Source organism: Carassius auratus, chromosome 23 (genome assembly GCF_003368295.1).
Source record: "Carassius auratus strain Wakin chromosome 23, ASM336829v1, whole genome shotgun sequence".
NCBI classification, from domain to species: domain Eukaryota; kingdom Metazoa; phylum Chordata; class Actinopteri; order Cypriniformes; family Cyprinidae; genus Carassius; species Carassius auratus.
Window position 1 is genome coordinate 7,962,981 of NC_039265.1, and position 22,573 is coordinate 7,985,553.

At 38.2% G+C, this 22,573-nt stretch overlaps 2 protein-coding genes across 2 annotated transcripts; both read left to right on the forward strand.

The window, feature by feature from the left end:
- The first annotated feature begins 418 nt into the window (after positions 1-418).
- Positions 419-10,581, forward strand: LOC113041165 (tyrosine-protein kinase SRK3-like). The gene is made up of 8 exons (XM_026199541.1): positions 419-1,381; positions 3,828-3,949; positions 4,622-4,788; positions 5,741-5,888; positions 6,814-6,972; positions 8,570-8,751; positions 8,837-8,993; positions 9,684-10,581. Exons 1-8 carry the CDS (start codon positions 1,035-1,037, stop codon positions 9,881-9,883), a joined length of 1,482 nt encoding a protein of 493 aa, XP_026055326.1. The 5' UTR covers positions 419-1,034; the 3' UTR covers positions 9,884-10,581.
- A 95-nt stretch (positions 10,582-10,676) lies between these two features.
- Positions 10,677-18,459, forward strand: LOC113041163 (protein-tyrosine kinase 6-like). Its single transcript, XM_026199540.1, has 8 exons — positions 10,677-11,240; positions 14,770-14,891; positions 15,029-15,189; positions 15,483-15,645; positions 16,769-16,927; positions 17,059-17,240; positions 17,606-17,759; positions 17,930-18,459. The coding sequence occupies exons 1-8, from the start codon at positions 10,849-10,851 to the stop codon at positions 18,106-18,108; spliced, it is 1,512 nt and encodes a 503-aa protein (XP_026055325.1). The 5' UTR covers positions 10,677-10,848; the 3' UTR covers positions 18,109-18,459.
- Positions 18,460-22,573: the final 4,114 nt, after the last annotated feature.

A 22,573-nucleotide genomic window follows, 5' to 3' on the forward strand; every position in this document is an offset into this window, starting at 1 on the left:
TTTATATAGGCTGCAGTAGCCTAATCTCGTTACCTTATACATTCTAAATGACAGAAGCCTAGCTAGAAGTCATTCAGAAAATATAGCTCATAATACTCAAAATAAACAGAAAATCATTAAAAAGCTAAACTGCCCAATATAATATTAAACCGCAATATAAAGGTGCAGCGTATGACGTCACCGCTCATGGGCGGGTCCACAATATTGCTGTGCACCACTGGTTTAGTTACTATAATTAGCACAACAATTAAAAATAAATAAATAAATAAGGCTAAGTGGAAGTCCCCTTCGTGTATAGTAATAATAATAATAATAATAATAATAATAATAACGTGATTATGTGTGTGTGTGCGTTAAAAACTAATAGGCCAGAATAGTATTGCTTTCAACTGCTTATATTCGCACGACATGCACGCAAATGAGCGTGCACAAATTTTCATAAACGCAAATATTTGCGGAGATGTAAGAATGTTTAATGATTAAAGGGCGAATCTAAAAATGAACACAAACGCTTTCCAGCTCCAAGTGTGCGCTTGCCTAGTGAACAGATGATCGCTCCACGGGAGACACGGCTCGCTCGCGGCCAGCTGCACGCACTGCGAAGCGTTTTGCTCCGGAGCGGATAGAGGCACCGAGTGCTGCGGCGCACTGCACCCTCATTATAAGAGAAGAGGGGCGTCGTGGACGAGTAGAGCCGAGGTTTACATGAAAAGAGGATGTTCTTCATCTGTGGTACTTCAACAGCAACATCATCTCCTCGTCTAAATGTCTCAATGAACTATCCAACATGTCTTTCCCGCGTACCTTTGTGATCCATCCCGAGACGGAACCGGTTTCACCTGATCCTCCGCTATGATCGCGGCCAGCGCGTTGACTCAACAAAGGGGATCCCGGTACAGAATCGCTACGGACGGTCGGTCACCATCGGTGAGGGACCCACACGCCTCTTTTATTTTCAATTTCAACCGTTTCGCTTGGTGGACAGCTTCCAAATATTCTGGCTACCCTGGATTCCGCAGAAAGCGAGGGCTGGGATGGAGAAGTGTTGTCGCAGCTGTATGCCCTGTCTGAAGACGCTGTGGGACTGCATATGGCCCGAGTTTTACTATCCGAGCATGCCTCGACCGGCCGAGATCCGCACGGTTTCGGGTGATATCCGTGTCCCGGCTCCGAAGAAGAAACCTGCGCAGCTGTACGCGGCGCTCTTCGACTTCGAAGCCCGCAGTGAGGAAGAGCTGACGGTGAAAGAAGGGGACAAACTGTCTGTCATAGAAAAGAGGGGAGATTATGTACTTGCCAAGAAGCTGACGGGGTCTCTGGAGTCCGGACTGGTCCCTGCTAATTATGTGGCCCTAGTACAGGATGAATTCGCTAACTACAGGTGAGTCCTGACAGTCAATAGATCTATTTAGTTTCTGATAGCCTGTCCATTTTTAATTACCGAGATTAATCATTATATGTGACCTTGGACCATAAATCATAAGGGCCGATTTTTTTTTTTTAAATTGAGATTTATACATCATCTGAAAGCTGAATAAATAAGCTTTTCATTGATGTATATTTGGCTGAGATACAACTATTAGAATATTTGGAATCTGAGGGTGCAAAAAGAAAATCGCTTTTAAAGTTGTCCAAATTAAGTTCTTAGCAATGCATATAACTAATTAAAAATCATGTTTTGATATATTTACGGTACAAAATATCCTCATGGAACATGCCTTTTACTTAATATCTTATTTTTGGTATAAATATAAGTTAATAATTTTGAATTATATGCATGGTTTTGTGATCCAGGGTCTCTCTCACGCACACACACACACACACACAAATACATACATGCATATATATATATATATATATATATATATATATATATATATATATATATATATATATATATATATATATATATATATATATATATATATAATATGAATAAAGACCGTAATGTAAGGCTAGATACTTGCTCATTTGTTTTTCTGTAATAGTTAAACTTTCCATTGACTTTTATTGTTTTCTTGCTGGACTAATATTTTATACCTCTTCAGAGCACAAACATTGCATTTTAGATTTTCATCAACACTTGATTTCATTTGTTTATATAGGTAACCATAAAAGTATTTCAGGTTTAAGATATATCAGTTATAGGGTGTAAATATGGTGGTTTGGGGGAGTCAGAATCCCTAATTAACACTTGAACCTAATTGATTTTGAACAAAAGATTACTGTCTAATACACATATGTTTTGACAAAGATTTCAGTCTGCTACATCCATAATAAAGGACTTTATTATGCATTTAGTTATCTTTAATATATTTCCAAAACTCGTTTATTAAACTCAGTTGACTATTGGACCCAAAGGTAGCGCATGACAAACCCTGGCAGACTGTATTTTGAAAATTACCTTTAAATTTAGATTGAATGATTTTACAGACATTATTATATCTTTTTTTAAATAAATAGATCCTTAAAACCTTTGTATAATTCACACTGTAACAATACGGTGAAAAGGTCCACATCTGACCTTACTGTTTTGAAATCACAGAAGCAGTGAGCATAGTTTTGGTTGTTCATGAGCTCAACCAAGGAATGTTCATGTATACCTGCACTGTCTCGTTTAATTCACAATGGGGTTTATCATTGTCCATCTGAACAATGGGCTGTTTCCCTTTCTTTCTGTTTGGTTGCTGTAACGGGGTCAGTCAATTGTCCTGGCTATAAAGACCTCCTAAATAGTGTTGACAGGTAACGGGTTGTTATGTCAGAGTAATGTGTGTTCGGCCTCTGGTGCACCTGTCATCTGCCAGAGTTTCACTGAAACTGAGGCACCATGGGATTGTGCTAAACAAGCAGGTGCACCTGCCGCACCCATATTTAACATGGCAACACTTTGCATGACGCCACAGTGTTTACTGTCAGAAGCTGGACGTGGTTAATGCGGGCAAAATATGAGGTGTTTCTTTCTCTCCCTGTAATAAATATCAGCAAAAAAAAAACACTAAAATAAGTGAACGGCAGGCTATAAAATCCCAGGATATTAGACTAATTGGTCTAATATTCTTGCTGTATATGGCTAATTAGGGTTTCTACATAACTCATAACATATTGATTAACCATTTATAGAATTTGGAGGAGCTTATTTAATTGTACCTTATTTCATGTGGAGTATCTCAGTCTATTTGTCAATATAAAATATTACTGGTAAAAAGAAATGGCAGGTGTAGATTTTCATACAACAATTTCAGGCATTTTACACTACACTACTCATATAAATACTGACATAAGACTAACAATAATAATGTGTCAGCCAATAATTACAATGAAATACATATCGTTCAGTCCTCAATACTTCGTGATGCCATCCAATTACTGTAATGTAAAAAAAAAAGACAAATTACAGTTTTAAACATGCATTACTGATTATATTATTAATATTTTAGCCGATAGTTCAAACTTTAGTATAGAAATGTATGTGCAGTAGACAGTAAATGTGCTGTGTTTGTTTTTATCTATCAACATGGAAATATTCATATTTCAGAATAATATCATAAAGATTCATTTTCTGATATTATGCACATTTCTCCTGGTTTTATTTATATTATATATGTTGATGTATTATCAGCATTAATTAAAGGCTAAACACTTAATATAATAAATAAATATTCTTTGAAAATGACTATTTTTACACATTACAGTAATGAAGAATGGAAAAAAAAATAGTTATTTTCTTTGGATTTTTCTGGTGAAATATGACCTGGACATGCATGGTCTTGACAGGTTATGAAGTGTTCATTCATTCAGCTGTGCTCTCTGCATCTGTTTTACAGATGGTACTATGGGAACATAAACAGACAAAAGGCTGAGAAGCTGCTTCTGAGTTCACAGAACAAAACCGGCTCCTTCCTGGTGAGGATCAGTGAGAGCCACAGCGATGAATATACTATCTCCGGTTCGTTCCCTTGTTTCTTCTCCCTCCCTCTCTCTCTCACACTCTTTCATTTGAATGCCTGGAGACCTCCAGTACTTCCCTTTCTCATCTTCTTTCTTTCTCATCTGCGTGACAACGTAGCCTCCCCTTCATCAATCTTATCATTTTCTGCCTAAGATATCCACTATCATGTTATCCTTTACCCTTTCAGACCCGCATCTCTCTCTCTATCTCTCTCTCTTTCCACCCCACAGCTTGTAACACCATATTGCTCTTCCACGTGCAGCTGACTAAGCGTTTTTCTGTCTCCACCCAAGAGTAGTAGCGGGCATTATTTTAAGGTCTCAGAAACCACAAAGCCATTCAATAATTTGTGTTAACCTTGTCCAAATTGATTATGATTAACATTCTTTTCAAGTCTTCCACTAAAGATGTTTTATTTCTTATATTTAAAGGTCTCAAATATAAAATACTATTATATGTAATGATTATTATTATTTGAATTACATTTATGAAAAGTCCATATCTACTGATTCAGTCAGAATTTTTTTTTGTATTAACTTTATTATTATTTTATTTTATTCTCTTTATATATACATTCACTGGCACTACTGGGACCAAATATGTCATCTCAACAAAAAAATCATGGTTAAAAAGTGCTAATGTTGGAAAATTTTATTCTCTCCTTCACAGCCAGAAGTGAAAATAGTGTCTTCCATTTCCGTATTCATCGCTCAGCGATTGGTGCTTACTTTGTATCTGACAAGATCTCTTTTGGTACTCTGGATGAGCTCATCAGATACTACCAGCAGAACTCCAGAAGTCTGGGATGCCCCTTAGACCAGCCATGTGAACAGCAAGTATGACACTCTTAATATTTAATACACACCAGAGAGCGAAATCATGAGACTAAGGCTCATGAGTGTTTTCATGAGACTAAGGCTCATAAATAGGCATCCTTTTTATGGGTATCAGTTCTGCATTAGAGATCCAATTAGTGTTGTAGGGAAACAGTCTGTTTTTGGAGAAGTGGCCCTGGGTGATGGCACCAGTCGGCCTGCAGTGGTTTCTAATCACCTTCATCTTAATCAACAGCTCTGCACAGAAAAGCATTTTCTTGCGCTCCGTCTGGTTTTGGCCTCATGGTTATCATCTGCTCTTCTCTCCTGGTTTTCAGTAATGAATCCGAGGCTGAATATGAAAACACAAGCTTGCTTCCTAAATCAATAGCACAACAAACTTGTTACACATTTTACTTTATGCATTTCGTGTTTTCACTTGGACAGCTTTACCATCTTTCAGATTTTTATTTTGTGACTAAGAGCACTTGATATGAACACTTCATTCTGTTTTACAGTTATTTCTGTGAAAAACATGTTAAGGTCTTTGAACCATTTCATGCTGAATTTATCAAGAAGGACATGTTCATGGATCAATATATTGCATTGTTTATTGTATTTATTATATATTTCTATCAAATAACAGTGGGCAATTCCTAATCAAATCAGGAAAAAATAGTATAGGTAGATTTTTCATCACAAAGCTTATTTTTTCCCTTCTAAACACACCATAATCCTCTGATGATTTGTTTTCCCAGTGAAATTTCCTAAAAATGCAAATAGCCTCCATTCCTTCTCTCTTGTCTTCTCTCCTGCCTCATGTTTATGCTGTTAACAAAATATAACCACCACTCTCTAGCCTCTGGTTTTATGATCAATACTGCACACTGTGTTTAGAGCAACTTGTCATATATAGAAGAGATTCTTGGAAGAGCTTTTTTGAGAGCTTTGTTTCGTGTGTGTCCACATGAAGAGGGAGCTATTTGACATGGAGCCATGGGAGCGGCCGAGGGAGGAGTTTCAGCTGCTCAAGAAGCTGGGGGAGGGCCATTTTGGGGAAGTCTGGGAAGCTGTCTGGATCACAAAGACACAGAAAGTGGCCATCAAGATGCTCAAACAAGGTGAGGCACCATACAAGATGAAACAACAACCCAACTAATAACAGAAAACATCACCGGATTCATTCAATCAAGTCTCTAATAATGATGGTTGTGCATGCTGTTGTATTTAGCACCAAAAATGATGTCACTTCCTGGTGGTTTTTACTGCTAAAAGGAACTGGCTTTTATAGAGGGATATGACAAAAGACTGAAAGTCCAATTTAGGACATACAGAAATCCTAAAGAATTGATATTTTAAGAAGTTGGAAAATTATAAATTTTTTAAGCATTTCGATAACAGAATCATAAAATATTACTATATTAAAATATACTACAGATATATTGGTTAGTTAATTTTAAGTACCTAAGGTTAATTTATCATTTTAACCACATGAGTGCCTAAGATTTTGGGGATTATTTTCTAGATGAACACTAATAATCAATAAGAATGTTTCTTAATAAACTGCCCGTAATGTCATAAGAAATTAGTGCATAGTACCTGCACAAAACTGCAACATAAGGACATAACTGAATTCACATTCAACTTTTTCTGATATTCTGATAAAGGAAAAATTATTTCCATTTTTAAAATGAATTAACATTATAATATACTAAGGATATATATATAATAGGATGTGAAACCCTAAAAAGCTTTAATTGAAATTTTCCCATACAAAAAGTCTGTTTATGTAATTCAGCACTGAAGGAATGAAACAGCACTCACAAAGATTTTAATGTTGTTTGCTCTTTGAAATGTATCATTTTGTTCTTACCCACAAATTATTTTAGTAAAAATCTTGGGGTTTTGATTCAAAGTCAGTTGGATCTGCATTATATCTTGAGAAAAGGACCACTGTTAAATGAACAAATTATTATTATTTTTTCATAAAAATATAAATGAATAAAGGTGATTCTTGATGTGTTGTTCTCTTACCCTGCCCTGCAGAGGACACTAAATTGGATGAGTTTGTGAAGGAGGTCCATGCACTGAAAAACCTGCACCATCCTAAACTGATTGAGCTGTTGGCCCTGTGCACACGAGGGGAGCCGGTCTACATTGTCACTGAGCTCATGAGTAAAGGAAGTCTCAAACTGTATCTTGCTTGTAAGTGTCAATGCACTCTAATTCTTTGTTCACTTCTTGCTTATATACTTCACCTGCATGTTTGAATAGCTTAGTATTATACAGTATTGCACGAGACATTACATTTAGTTTTCTTACCCCACAATCACGTCCGCACTGACAAACATTTATTGCTTTATGTGACACCAGTGTTATGGTTAAAATTCAAATGTCATCATTTCATTTCCTTCAGTCTGTGAAGCAAATTCTGTACCTAAATATGGCCTGTTGTTTCCCACACATAAAAGTGTTTCATTTTCATCTCTGTGAATTAATATGTCACTTCTTATACTGAAATTATATTTTGAGCATAACGGTTTCACTGAAAAGTTGAATTGAAAATGGTTACCTTCCCCTTCAGCTTTGACGACCAAAGCCGCATGAAATCCTCAGCGCAGATCATTTTGTCCTTCAGTATGATTCGAGATAATCTAAAGATTTTGAGCTCCAGATGGAAGAACATATGAACATATGTACAAAGACTCACACAATCAGTGCCATTAATACTTCTTTTGATTACTGACACAAAAATTACTCTAAATCATTAAACTTTTTAAGGCAAGTTTATTTATATAGCACATTTCGTACACAATGGTAATTCAAAGTGGTTTACATAAAAGAAAGTAAAATAATCATGAAGAAAAATAATAACAAAAATAAAACAATTTTAAAACTTTTGAAATTATTTAAAAATTGATTCCAACTACGGTCAGCATAGTAACTATAGGGGGACTCCCCTTGTTTTGTGTGAACCCTTGGTATTTCTAACTGACTTGATCCTAGTAATCGGAGTGCTCTGTTGGGTTAATATTCAGTAAACAAATCTGCAATATATTTTGGTCCTAGGTCATTGAGTGATTTATAGACCAGTAAAAGTACTTTAAAATCACTCCTAACTGGAAGCCAGTGTAAGGACCTGAGGACTGGTGTGATATGCTCAGATTTTCTGGTTCTAGTCAGAATCCTGGAAGCAGTGTTTTGGATGAGCTGCAGCTGTCTAATGGTCTTTTTGGGAAGGCCGGTGAGGAGCCCATTACAATAGTCCACCCTGCTGGTGATGAAGACATGAACAAGTTTCTACAAGTCTTGACTGGAAACAAAACATCTAATTCTTGCAATGTTTTTTAAATGATAGTATGCTGATTTAGTAACTGCTTTGACATGACTACTGAAACTAAGGTCTGTCTCCAGAATCACACCAAGATTCCTGACTTGATTTTTAATTGTTAGATCCCAACTAAAGTCAAGGTATGCATTCACCTTGAAAACTTCATCTTTGTTTCCAAATGTAATAACTTCAGTTTTTTTCTTGTTTAAATTAAGAAAGTTCTGGCACATCCAACTCTTAATTTCATCAATACATTGGCAGAGGGAGTCAATGAGGCTGTAGTCATTTGGTGATAAGGCTACGTAAATCTGTGCATCATAAGCATAGCTGTGATAGGCAATTTGGTTCTTTCTCATTATTTGACTTAGTGGAGCATATACAGGCTAAACAAGAGCGGTGCAAGAATTGAGCCTTGTGGGACTCCGCAATGAGCGACTCTTTCCATCTCTTTTTTCTCATCTCTTCCTGCAGCACCCGAGGGTCAGGTGTTGACCTCTGCTCATCTGATCTACATGGCTGGTCAGATAGCAGAAGGAATGGCGTATCTGGAAGATCGACACATTGTCCACAGAGACCTTGCAGCTCGAAACATCCTGGTTGGGGAAGACCTGGTGTGTAAAGTGGCTGATTTCGGTTTGGCTCGCATCATTAAGGTAATATTGGCTGGATGTCAAAGATGACAATGAAAATCTGCAGATAAACTGAATCTTAGTGTGTAATTTTTTTGTTTGTGTGTAGGATAGTGTGTATACCGCTAGTAGAAACACTAAGATTCCTGTGCGGTGGACGGCTCCAGAAGCTGCTCTCTACCAGCGGTTCTCAGTCAAATCTGACGTCTGGTCCTTTGGAGTGCTGCTGTATGAGATAATGTCACGTGGAAAGATGCCATATGATGGTATGAGTCTCTTTCTCATATACACTACCATTTTTATTTTTTGAAAGAAGACTGTTATTCTCCTTAAGGCTGCGATTGATCAAAAATACAGTACAAAATAGTAATACTGTGAAATACTATTGCAATATTTTTATGTATTTTTAAATTCAATTTATTCCTGTGATGTCACAGCTGTATTTTTAGCATCATTACCCCAGTCTTCAGTGCCACATGCTCCTTCAGAAATCATTCTAATATGCTGATTTGCAGTGCAAGAAACATTTTTATTAATATGAGTGTTGAAATACATTTATGCTTAATATTTTTGCAGAAAGAACAACATTTGATATAAATAAAAAAATTGTAGTATTAAAAATATATTTACCTTTACTTTTGATCAATTTAAAGCAGGGTTATTCAAATTTTGTCCTGGAGGGCCAATGCATTAGAGTTTAGCTTCAACCCTGATCAAACTAACCTACCTGTGATTTTCTAATGAGCCTGAAGACACTGATTAGCATGCTCATGTGTGTTTGATCAGGGTTGGAGCTAAACTCTGCAACGCATTGGCCCTCCAGGACAAGATTTGAATAACCCTGATTTAAAGCATCCTTGCTAAACAAAATCATCCATTTATTAAAAAAAGATTGCAAACCTTTGAGCAGTAGAGTATATATATCATATGTATGTGCCACCCTCTGTGTCCCACAGGGAAGAATAATAAGGAGGTGTTGGAGATCCTGTCATCGGGGTACAGGTTACCGTGTCCAAATCGCTGCCCTCCAAACATCTACCGCATTATGTTGGAATGCTGGCAGGCGGAGGCTTCAAAACGGCCCTCGTTCCATGCCCTTCACAGTCAGCTGGAAAATATCTACTCCAGAATCTACTTCAAAACCATTGAGGTGTAGAAGAGGTGGACTGAAACAGAAGATTCTGTGTGGACAGAAAGGAGAATGAAGAAAAGACTTGCATGGACAAAGTGCACATACAATGGACTCTTTTTGACTGCTTATGCTAATTAAGTTATGTGCAATAATAAATGCTTGTTTACGGATTTTAAAGAGGATAAAAGATTAATTGAGTTTGGAGGAGAGAAACATGCATCTTTTCTTACAATGACCAGGCCAGATTATCTGTAGCACGTCAGCGAATCTTTATCATGAGTGGATCAAGATGCCAAGCACTGTTATTTACTGTCATAATATCCGTATTTTAGACTGCAGTTGAGTTGATCTGGCTAATTCAGATTCTGTAGTAATAGGAACAGGAGATTATTTGATCTGATGTTTTCAGGTCAGAGTTTATGTTTACAAAAGACTGACCTGCCAGTACGGACAGGTGTCTTGACGGTGAAATCTACGGCGATTTTTAAGTTGGATCTGTTGAGTGTCTTTAGCCTGTGTGAAGGCAGGCTGCACAAATAACTGTACTAGGTACACGATATTGAAATTAACACAGGAGCCATATGACAAAACTACCTGGGTAGGTGTCCTCATGATCGGTTTCGTAGAAATCACATCCATGTCAGAAGTCAATTGTCTTCCAATGAATTATACAAGATGAATTCTTAAGATAACTCTTGTAAATAAAATATTTTTTCAGTATATATATGTTTCTGCAGTTTATTTATCATTTATTTGCAGATTGATCATAATGTAACCTGACTTGAAGTTTGACCGGAAGCATGCTGCTAGTCTGTAAAGCAATTAACCTCAAATAATAAAGTATGTTTGTTTAGCCTACTCAACTTGTGTCATTGTCGTCCACAGGCGTGGTTCAAATGCGGAAGGTTTCATTTTAATGTCAGTTCCCTAAAACAACAGACTCGTATGGGAATCCGCTAGCAGGTGTCTCTCTGGGACCGTTGTATCTCATGGGGGAGTGTTTGGGGACAATTTGCCCATGTCTTAAGACATTATGGGACAGAATATACGGACCATCACCGACCGACAGAGAAACCAGGATGAAAACTGACCGCGACTCTACCAGCGACGGGCTCGGTAATACCGAATCTGACCGTTACGGACAACCGGCGAGCGAGCCGCCGCCAGCCCGGAAGACAGCCACCGCACTTTATACGGCTCTGTGGGACTTTGAGGCTCGCGACTTCCAGGAGTTGTCGTTCAAAGCTGGTGATATGTTAGAGGTTGTCAGCAGTTCCGGTGACTGGTGGAGTGCGAAGAAAATCGCCTCACATGGACGCGTGGCCACCGGTTTTGTACCGTTCAATTATCTGGCGCGTGTGGAGTCCGTGGAGTCTCAACCGTGAGTGTCCAAGCTATTTGTGGAAAGTAACGTAGGTCTGCTAGTTTGCTCATCACTTTTCTAATGTCTAGAGCAGGGCTATAAAAAACAATACCTATTAATAATTCTGCAAGTTTCAGTCTCTAAATTAGATTATCAGCAACGTCACTATGTTGTAGTATATGAAATAATTTAAATAATTTATATATAAAAACAATTTAGTTTACCCAAGACTGTGATTTGAATCCTGTTCATACCCTATGCCTCTTTACTTTTCACTTTTGTCATTACTAAGTGTCGCGTTCAGAGAAGATTTAAAGGGGTCTTATGATGCTACATGCATTTTAACAATTTGTTTGAGCTGAAATGTGTGTTTGCAGTGTGTGTACACTACCACCCCAAAATTATAAAAATCCACCCAGTGTTAGTTTTTTCTCAAATCATTACCTGTTTCTCAAATCCAGCTGACCTCCGATGCCTGTCTGTGTGACGTCTCAACAACAGGCTCCTCCCACGATTGTTTGATTGACAGTAGTGTTTCATCACAGACTGGTCTAGTCTTACCTTAGACCCGCCCTGAGTGAACGGTCATCAGTGTTGCCAAGTCCGTGGTTTTCCCTGTGAAATTGTGTTACTTTAACACCAATGCCATGGATTGTTTTTCATTTCTGCGGATTGTAGTGACCCCAATAACGTGATATTTAGGCCCTGGAATGCAAATTTTACTGGGATCCCTAACAAAAAAATGTTTATTTTACCCCATAGAATGTGATTTTTTTTTTTACCGTACCCCCCTCGAACGCGATTGGGCTAGTTTGGAAAAGCAATTGTGCTGGTTTTGTTGCGAAAAACTGGCAACCCTGACTATCATCAGCCAGCCATTGTTTCACCGCCAGAACAGATGTAGACAAGAATGTCTTGAGGTGTTTTGTTGTTGGATGTAATAATGAACATAGCAGTCGTAATTTACTCCTGACATCTGAGCCACTGAAGACGCAGAGGATTAAGTTTGTTTTTGAAGAGATTGAGTCCCTGATCTACCTAAATGTTTCTATAGCCCCTTTCACACTGCACGTCGGACCCGCAATATTCCCGTAACATTGCCTGGTCGCCTTCTGTGTGAAAGCAACCACGTCCCGGAATTGATTACCGAATCGAACCCGGGTTGGGGACATAGTAACATTGTGGTAATCGATCCGGAACGAGCGCTGTGTGAACAAAAGCCAGATCTAATTCCGTATCGAAGTGATGACGCGCGTTATTGCGCAACTCTTTTACCGTCTGTTTTGAAGGAAGATCAACATTCGCGACGAAAACATATGTGCAAACTGTAATGAAGCAGAGATCAGTTAGTTCCTCACTTTCCGCGCTGACACTGAGATCGTTTGCTTGCTTCAGTTAAAGTATAACGTGCCAAGCCTTGTCGACTCGTACATTACACGTCACGCGCTTATGTCACATGTCGTTACGGGATCTTCAAGGGTTGTGTGTGAAAGCACGCACATATACCGGGTCATCACTGGCAGTGTGAAAGTGCCAAATCGAGCGACCAGGGAACAATTACAGGAACACTTTACCCCTGTATTTGCCGGAATGGCAGTGTGAAAGGGGCTTATGTTTGCGCGAATCATTTATGATCCAGCTTCACGTTCATATTTTTTATTAATCTTTGCAAATTGCCTTTCCTAATAATGTGCTAATTAGCTAGTTTCACGATGAATATAGCTAAAGTAAACAGTCCCTCAGAGAGCAGTTAGGAAGAGAGAGGCGGAGTCAGCAGAGCTCATTAACATTTAAAGAAAAATGCTACAAAATGGCATGATCTGAAAAGAGAGTAAAAAAGGTGTTTTTTTTACACTACCACTGAGAAATTTTAACCAAACTATGTTACAGACTTTTCATTAAGACCCTAAAGAAACATATCAACTTGTGGAAAATGGGCATCCTATGACCCCTTTAAAGGTATAGTTCACTTCTCTCTATCTTTATCTCGCTCTCTTTCTCTCTCGTTGTGGAACAGTACCATTCCTAAATGCGGTCCAAAGACGTCAAGGTTAAAAAAGGACGCAATAGTAGGCCCACTAAAAACATAAAAACACTGGTTTATGCATGCTAAAGCAAATCTTCTGAAGCTCAGGATAACGAAAATACCAATATTTTTGTTGTTGTCTTATAATGTACCTGTCCAGTGAATTGGTAAAAAAGTTTTGAACCTATTAAAGCCAATTCACAGACCTAAGTGAATAAAAGGACCAGCCTCAAATACCTGGATTAGCAGTGTGTTATTAGGCTATGTTGATGATGAGAGTTGTTTTTGGGGAACAACACCCTTGGGACCAATCAGAATCAAGTATTCCAGAGAGCAGTGTAATAAAGCTCATTATAATCAGTGATGCTGTCTATGTGACACGACAAACCCCTAAAAGGAAACAGTTCTGAAATAAACACTACTTCTGACAGAAAGGACAAATGAATTGGCAACAGTCACTTTGCCACATAGAGAGCTTACCTAAAAATAAACAGGTTAGCATCAATTACTCACCCTCATGTTTTTACAAACCTGTATGAAGTTCTGAATACAAAGTTTTTCTGTACATTGAAGATGTTTTGAAGAATGTCGTCAATCAAACAGTTGCTGGTAACCATTGATTTCCATAGTATTTTTTTCATCCTATGGAACTGTTTGTTTACTAGAGGCGTTTTTAGCCTTTCCACACTCCCCCATTAAAAAGTGTGCCCATACTTTAATACTCTTTTAATGCTGTTTTGGACATAAATCATCTCTACCTGACATTTACAAACTGCATGCACAATAAAGAGCTGCTCTGTCATTGACGACCTATAGAAGACATTTGCAAGTTTTGTTTTGGACTAATTTCCACCTCATCCAGTGCTTATTTTGTTTAGCTAACAAGTTCCACATTTTTGCCTGTTTAAACAATTAGATCATAATAGAGATTCAGTCAGGGTTCTTGCATTGCTAGCTCCGATTATAAACTGCTTACAGAAATCACACGACTTGATTGCTGAAATATTATCAGAGAAAATCATTTAGAGGTTGATATACATCAATCCCTTTGACACATAAGGATTTATCAACAGCATTTGAATAAGGCCCTAGTAAAAAAGGTCTAGCGACGCTATCATTGTAGCGGTGATGTGGACTTCCCCATTCTCACAGATTTTGAATGATTTAGGGTTATGGTAATACTAATCATCCTTGATGTGAACTGAAACAGAGCTGACAGGAAGAAACAGATTGGTCCATCAACAAATCATTCTGTGAATCGATCTGGTCAATATTTCTTTTTAACAAATATGATTCAAAGGAACAATCCATTCACAAATTGAACAACACCATACTGTAAAGCTTAAAAAAAGTGGTTCCTTTTTTTTATTTTATGGTGTTTTTACAATATTTTGAAGCTTTCAGCAGATCGAATAAATGTAAATTAAATAGTGGATGATCACCAATTAATGCTTCATTATTAACTACCCATGCTGTTACCCCAAAGGAAATCATATGACCCTGGTGTTTCTGTTCTTTTAGGTGGTTTTTTGGAAAGTTGAGCCGGGTTGAGGCATTGAGTCTCCTCATGTCAGCAGAAAATGTTAATGGATCCTTTCTTGTGCGAATCAGTGAGACTGACAGCATGAGCTTCGTACTCTCAGGTGTGTTTGTGTGTGTGTTTGTGTGTGTGTTTGTGTGTGTGTGTTTTTTCGACAGCCATTAGGGTGTTTGTTACAGCACACATTGGTATCTCTAAAAGGTACAATTTTAGACTGAAGTTCTGAATCTTGTCTCTTAGTGAAATCACAGGCCAAAGCAAAGCACTTCAAGATTTACCACACTAGTGGTCACTTCCATGTGAATCCAGCTCCTCAGTTTGCCAGTGTATTAGAGTTGGTGGAATATTATCAAACTCACCCACTCTCCACTTCGGATTTACTTAGAAAACCCTGCGTTCGGGTAAGATTCTCCTCTACTCTGCTTGTTTTTATAAGTATATCTCTCTTATGGTCCTCTTCTCTTTCAGTTTGGTCAAATGAGGAAGTGCTTTAAATAGTTCCTTTACTGTTATGAGAATGTCAACTTCATCGACATCAAGAAGCTCATTTTTTTCATTATCCTCCAATAAATATATATGCTGACAGTGTCTGATTGAAAAGCATCTAACCCAGTGAATATGTGAGGACAGTTCTCATAAAACTAAATGTGTTTGTAGACTTCCTCCCTGACTCAACTGACTCATGTTTCTGTAGAAAATGCCGCGGGTTCTTCCACCCCCCTTAGTCGATGAGTGGGAGCTGCCTAAAGAACAATTTACTCTTGAGAAGATGCTCGGCGGGGGCCACTTTGCTGATGTTTACAGCGGCAGGTGGAAAAATCACACTAAAGTGGCCATCAAAATCCTCAAGAACAATGGTGAGCTCACAGCTAGAGTCTCCACAGAGCAGAGCCGAACACTAATTTATGCATTTACCAGACCCTTTAATCCAAAGCGACTTGAAGGGTGCATTCAGGCTAACATTTTTTAACTAACGTGTTCCCTGGGAATCGAACCCACAGCCTTGCGCTGCTAATGCAATGCAGTGCTCTCCCACTTGAGCCACAGGAACACTCGAATGCAAAAGTTGCACAGCAAAATCATATAGGATCTAGCAGCATAAATTTACACACTGCATGATTTTCAAAGTCACAAATTTTTTTCGATGTAACCTTCTGATCTAAGCAAAAGACTGTAGATGTACAGTCCCATTGACAACACAGGTTAATGCAGTGGATCAGAACCAGAGTCTCTGCAATCTACATGAGAGTTAATAAACATTCATGAAGACTATGCATTTCATAAATCTATGTCAGAAACAGAACAGACACTACCTTTTCTCAAGAGTTGTCATTCGATTAAAACCAGTTCAAAAAGTGCACAATACTCCAGACTGAACCTCCGGATCTGGAGTGCTCAGGAATTTCCCTCGGGGAAGGAACTGGACAAGCATGACATGGATGGGCAGTATGACAAAATTCATATTCAGATTTCATGCAAAAACCTGCCCCCGGGACATGAATACCCTACAGTTTTTACAACCACCATTTCACACACATTGCACACATTACAGTGTATTAATGTGCCGAGGCTGGACACGATGTAGGTCATGCTGAATGGCAGTGATCCTAAACATTACACTGGTTAATCTACAAACCAATACCTCAAGCAGAAAAACGGCATTTCAATCGCAATTCAGACCCTGACTTGCAATAATGTGGAATAAACACAACAGATACACTGCAATATACAAGTTTGTCTTGCTTGTCCATAAGAATCTCAAATTTAAATAGCACAAATGAACTCAGATATTACATACTATATAACGACATCCTTCTCACTCCATTTATAGATATGTTTAAAACAAGAAATTTTGCTGTGCAACTGTGAGAGCTTACTCTAATAAAACGAAGTATATTTTTAGAAATAGTAATAGAACAATACTTTTTTTTTTTATAAATGCATCCATCTAATGTTTTTCTCTATCTTTATATAACGCAGATGCTCTTGTGCAGAAGGACTTTCAGATGGAGGTGCAGATCATGAAGCGCTTCCGTCACAGACACCTGATTTCTCTCTTCGCCGTCTGTACCTCCTCTGTCCCGTTTTACATCATCACCGAACTAATAGAGAAGGGAGACCTGCTGAATTTCCTAAAAAGTCAGTCACTGTCCCTTAGATACGTATGACTGAAGTCTCTTCACATCTTAATATTCTTCAAATGCATATGTTTTTCTTGTGAGTGTAATTATGCTCTCTCACTTCTTGATTTGCTCTGCCTCCTCCATCAGATCCAGAGGGTATGGCACTGGAAATGGAGTCTCTGATCGACATGGCAGCTCAAGTGGCAGATGGGATGGCATATTTAGAGGCACATAACAGTATTCATAGAGACCTTGCAGCAAGAAATGTTCTAGTTGGAGAGAGATATGTCTGCAAAATTGCTGATTTTGGCCTAGCTCGAATCATTAAGGTGAGCTAAAATGAAATGCTTTTATTGTGCAACACATGCTGCATGAAAATACATGCAGCAAGTTCCACATGTAATGCACATTATTTGCCGATGCAGTATGCAAACAAAGTAAAGTAGTATCTACAGCACCAGTAGATAACAGTGGTAACAGTATTCACCTGATCCTGTGATATGAAATCATATTTTTGTTTACTATATATTATGATTCAGAACAATAATACATTTTACATCATTTAAATGTGCTCTTCATAACCAGAGAGGAAGTTGTCTTTTAACTCCTGCTTCTGAAGCTCTGTCCGTTTTATAGCCTTAGGTAGTGCAAAGTCATCCAGTAATGAAATAAAATAGTCTTCATTCATATCTAGGAACCTATTTATATATCTGATGACAAGAAAATCCCATATAAATGGACTGCGCCGGAGGCTATAGGTTATGGTCGTTACTCAAGCAAATCTGATGTCTGGTCATTTGGGATTCTCCTTTATGAGATTGTCACATATGGAGCTGCACCATATCCAGGTCAGTTTCAAGATTTGAGATCGAGTTCTTATCATTTATACTATTGATCAATTAATAAATATTGAATTACTAAAGTATTTGATACTGTACAAAATATTTATGGTTCACAAATGTATCTTAGTCGTTATCATTTGAATCTGTCTATTGAAGCCTTGTGCCGTGTTTTATAGGTGTCCGTAATTGTGATGTGTATGATCTGGTCACACGAGACAACTACAGAATGCCTTCGCCGCTTCACTGTCCGCAGGTCATTTATAGCATCATGCGATCTTGCTGGAAAGCAGAGCCAGAGGACCGTCCAACATTTAAGATTCTGAGGCATGAACTAGAAAACTATCAAGGCAACTGACCTTGAACATTTCATAAAGACAGATGTATCATACAATCAACTTGGATTAGTCCACCACATCAGGTTTCAGATAAAGAGGAAGATGCACGTGTAAAGCACTTTTTTTTTAAAGATTTATTTATGTTTAGAGCAATTATTGACTGAATTTATACAGAGTTATGCTACTGTTAATATGTTTTGTAATAAACGTTCTCAGGTATTGAAGTGCACCTTATAAATCTGTAATTGACAGTGTAGGGGCAAGTTAAAATGTCTGTTTTATTATTAATATGATTTTGGAAAAAAATGTGTTGGATGCATGTTTACTTTTTGTATATTCCTATATTTTTTTATATGTTTTATATATGTTTATATATTTCATAAACTTCAGATGCAAATATGAAAGCAATATAGTGGAATATTTCATCATACAAGTGGAATTATAATTTTCAATAAGAAACTAGAATAATGTGTCAAAAGAACATATGTAAAATGCTATAAATCAACACAAAAACTTTATGCGATACTGAACAATACCATACAACACAGTCTGCTGAATGCATATTGTAATGCATAGTTATTGTTTGTTTTCCTCATGCCAATCTTGATTGACAAATAATAAAAATAATAATAATACTTACTTTTTAACATTTTTATCCAAAGTAAAGATCGCTATATCTGCAAACTCAAAGTGCTTGGGAATTATTTATATAACAGTGTTTATTTGTTTTGGCAAGTGTCACATTCATAAAAATATTCATATAAAATAATTAATGGAGCTGGTAATGAGCTGATACATAGGGTCAAAATTGTTGAACATAGTAACTAAACCAATGAATCAGGCTTGTTCAATATGAAATGTCACCAGCAGATGGCGCCATTATAACAGTGCTGCGCTGTATCACGCAACCAAGATTAATGGTTTACAGTTTTTTTCAGTCGCTAACAAGCATTTGTCCAAGCAGTTGTCACATTTTCAAAACTCTAAACACAATTAGCACAGCATCTGTCTATTGTGGCCATACCATTCACACATTTCATGTCGTTTTCACACAATATGGGGTCATTAAATACATTTCCACAATGCTTACATTTTCTGAACAGACAAGCTATACCTTCCAACAAAATTATGGATCGTTTTTGTAGTATTTACAAATGTTAACACACAACATCCCACAATAGCAAAAACAATGTTCCAAACCTTATATACAGTATAAAAACCTCTGCTTCTGCAATGATATCAGTTAAAAAACAATTTATCTTAGCTGATTTATGTTGTGTAAATTAGGCCAACCACAACTGATTCCAATCTGGCTTAGACTCAATGGCAGGGGTTATTTTTTAGACAATAAACTTATACAATAAAAGGAGGACTTTGAAGAGTGATGTTTTTGGAAACAGAAACAGAAAAAGAGAAACACTGTAATGTATGGACGAGGAAGAGTAAGAGCAAGTGGCCAATGAGAGGAGCAGGAGCAGTGAGAGGAGCAGTGAGAGGAGCAGGAGCAGTGAGAGATGCAGTGAGAGGAGCAGGAGCAGTGAGAGGAGCAGGAGCAGTGAGAGGAGCAGTGAGAGATGCAGTGAGAGGAGCAGGAGAAGTGAGAGGAGCAGGAGCAGTGAGAGGAGCAGGAGCAGTGAGAGGAGCAGGAGCAGTGAGAGGAGCAGTGAGAGGAGCAGGAGCAGTGAGAGGAGCAGGAGCAGTGAGCAGTGAGAGGAGCAGGAGCAGTGAGAGGAGCAGGAGAAGTGAGAGGAGCAGGAGCAGTGAGAGGAGCAGGAGCAGTGAGAGGAGCAGGAGCAGTGAGAGGAGCAGTGAGAGGAGCAGGAGCAGTGAGAGGAGCAGGAGCAGTGAGAGGAGCAGGAGAAGTGAGAGGAGCAGTGAGAGGAGCAGTGAGAGGAGCAGGAGCAGTGAGAGGAGCAGGAGCAGTGAGAGAAGCAGGAGCAGTGAGAGGAGCAGGAGCAGTGAGAGGAGCAGGAACAGTGAGAGGAGCAGTGAGAGGAGCAGGTGCAGTGAGAGGTGCAGGAGCAGTGAGAGATGCAGTGAGAGGAGCAGGAGAAGTGAGAAATGCAGTGAGAGGAGCAGGAGCAGTGAGAGGAGCAGTGAGAGATGCAGGAGCAGTGAGATATGCAGTGAGAGATGCAGTGAGAGGAGCAGTGAGAGATGCAGTGAGAGGAGCAGGAGCAGTGAGAGGAGCAGTGAGAGATGCAGTGAGAGGAGCAGGAGCAGTGAGAGGAGCAGTGAGAGGAGCAGTGAGAGATGCAGTTAGAGGAGCAGGAGCAGTGAGAGATGCTGTGAGAGGAGCAGGAGCAGTGAGAGGAGCAGTGAGAGATGCAGTGAGAGGAGCAGGAGCAGTGAGAGGAGCAGTGAGAGATGCAGTGAGAGGAGCAGGAGCAGTGAGAGGAGCAGTAAGAGGAGCAGTGAGAGATGCAGTGAGTGGAGCAGGAGCAGTGAGAGGAGCAGGAGCAGTGAGAGGAGCAGTGAGAGGAGCAGTGAGAGATGCAGTGAGAGGAGCAGGAGCAGTGAGAGGAGCAGGAGCAGTGAGAGATTGTTTTTATTTTAAACCCCCCCCCCCCCTTTTTTTATCTGGGCTTTTTGCTGTTGTTGTTTTATGTTCAGAATGCTCTTATGTGTTTCATTGATATTTTGTTCACTGTAAGCAATACTGTCGAACCTGTTCTGTTCTATCATACCGTGTTTCTACTGTACTGCCTCCTGCAGTAAACAGTAAAGGGAAAAATTGCTTTTTACTGGAATGCTTTTGAATGTGAACATTACTGTACATTTGGACATACAGTTCCAAACCAAGAAATTTAGTGTAAAACAGTGAATTGCATGTTTTGCATGCAAATACCTGAAAAACTGAAACATAAAAGTCTATGCAGTTTTAGTAATGTCAACAATAGCCAGTATTTTGAAACCTGGTGTACTTTGATTGACTGTATGTACCTTGTGAGATGAAAACAAGTGTTATTCTTTGACAGAATAATTTAATTTTGAGTCAGATTTCCAGTGTTTTGGTAAAGTTGGTGTGTGCAGAGAAAGATGTGTTCTATTTTGAAATGAAGATTTAGTATATATTTAACAAAATGTGTTTTTGAGAAGAAAATTATCCATTTGGCCAATTGTGTTTTGTAGGTGTGAGTCTGTGTTAAGAGTTTAGAAAAAATATCTGAAGTATGGTTAAGCACTTGTTAGCGATTGAAAAAAACTGTAATACGGTTTTATTTAACTGCATGTCATTTACTTATAGCACGGATATAATTAAGCATGAAATAGCATAATTATTTCAGAGCATGTTAATCAAATGTATATGCTTATGTCATGAGGGAAAGTAGTATAATGGACAAGGCGTATCAACACTGACACCTTCATGCTTTCAGTTCAACAACAAACACCATGCACCTCTATGAGGGCTTTTCTATGACTCTGTTCTTAAGTTTAACGTATAAATAAGTTGTTCTCTCACATGCTAAAGTTTCAACAGTAATAATAACGACAAGAACTGCTAATGTTGGTTGTTTATCATTATTAGCAACATGATCCTGTTATTCCTTTTATCATAGTTATACATTTTAAGCATATGGTATTTCTTTATGGCAATACTATCAGAATGAAATGTACATAGCGTGATTAATAACTACTTAAGCTACTTTGGTTTACTATGATCTTTCCATTTTTAGCATAAGCAATATTCAAAACTGCCAATTTATTAAAATACATTACTGGTGAAATATTTCAATTTATTTTATTTTATTTTTTTATATATTTTTTGGTCTCTAATCTGTTATAGGTTTGAATTTCCACCCTGTGTTTAATTTAACTAAAAATCCAGTTCCTTATGGCATCATCCTCCAGAAAGTGATTAATTTAACTTTGGTTGGGAAACAACTGTATATAGATAGACATCAGTAAATATCATCCATGGATTAAATAAATATTTATGTTTTTACATTGGACGTTATGCTGACATGCACATGTCCGTCATGTATAGCTTTTTCCATTAAGTTCGGTTCTTTCCTGTTTGGCATCTTGCCATTGTCTAAATAGTGACTAAATTTTCTGAAGAAATTACATGTTTGCATAAAAAAATCTAATAAAGGCTTTGTTGTATAGGCTACCTTAACAAACAGTTAAAAACTTAATGCAACAGGTATTCAGCTTTGCTGTGATGCTGGGTTTACGGTGACATGATCTCTTCAGGGAAAGCTGCTCTAGTTCTCGGTGTGAGTGATTTATGGTCAGCCATGCAGCAGGAGGATGTCCACACAGCTGCTCATGCGGTCCGAGCGTGATCAGCACTGGACACCCCAATAGCTCCTCCTATTCAAGACTCTTTTGCAGGCATGTCACATGACTTTCTGAAGTAGTCCTGTTTTTCTTACTAGAAGAATATAGGTCAAAGTGGAATAATGGCATGCAGGGGTTTTCTATAACCTCAAAAAGTTGGAACTTTGCAGAGACTGTTATTATTGAAATAATCAGAACACA

Coding starts and splice junctions, on each gene's coding strand:
- LOC113041165 (XM_026199541.1), top strand. CDS start 1,035: ATGGAGAAGTGTTGTCGCAGCTGTATGCCCTGTCTGAAGACGCTGTGG. Junction 4,789..5,740: donor ACCAGCCATGTGAACAGCAA/GTATGACACTCT, acceptor GTCCACATGAAG/AGGGAGCTATTTGACATGGA. Junction 8,752..8,836: donor GTTTGGCTCGCATCATTAAG/GTAATATTGGCT, acceptor GTTTGTGTGTAG/GATAGTGTGTATACCGCTAG.
- LOC113041163 (XM_026199540.1), top strand. CDS start 10,849: ATGGGGGAGTGTTTGGGGACAATTTGCCCATGTCTTAAGACATTATGG. Junction 15,646..16,768: donor CAAAATCCTCAAGAACAATG/GTGAGCTCACAG, acceptor TATATAACGCAG/ATGCTCTTGTGCAGAAGGAC. Junction 17,241..17,605: donor GCCTAGCTCGAATCATTAAG/GTGAGCTAAAAT, acceptor ATTCATATCTAG/GAACCTATTTATATATCTGA.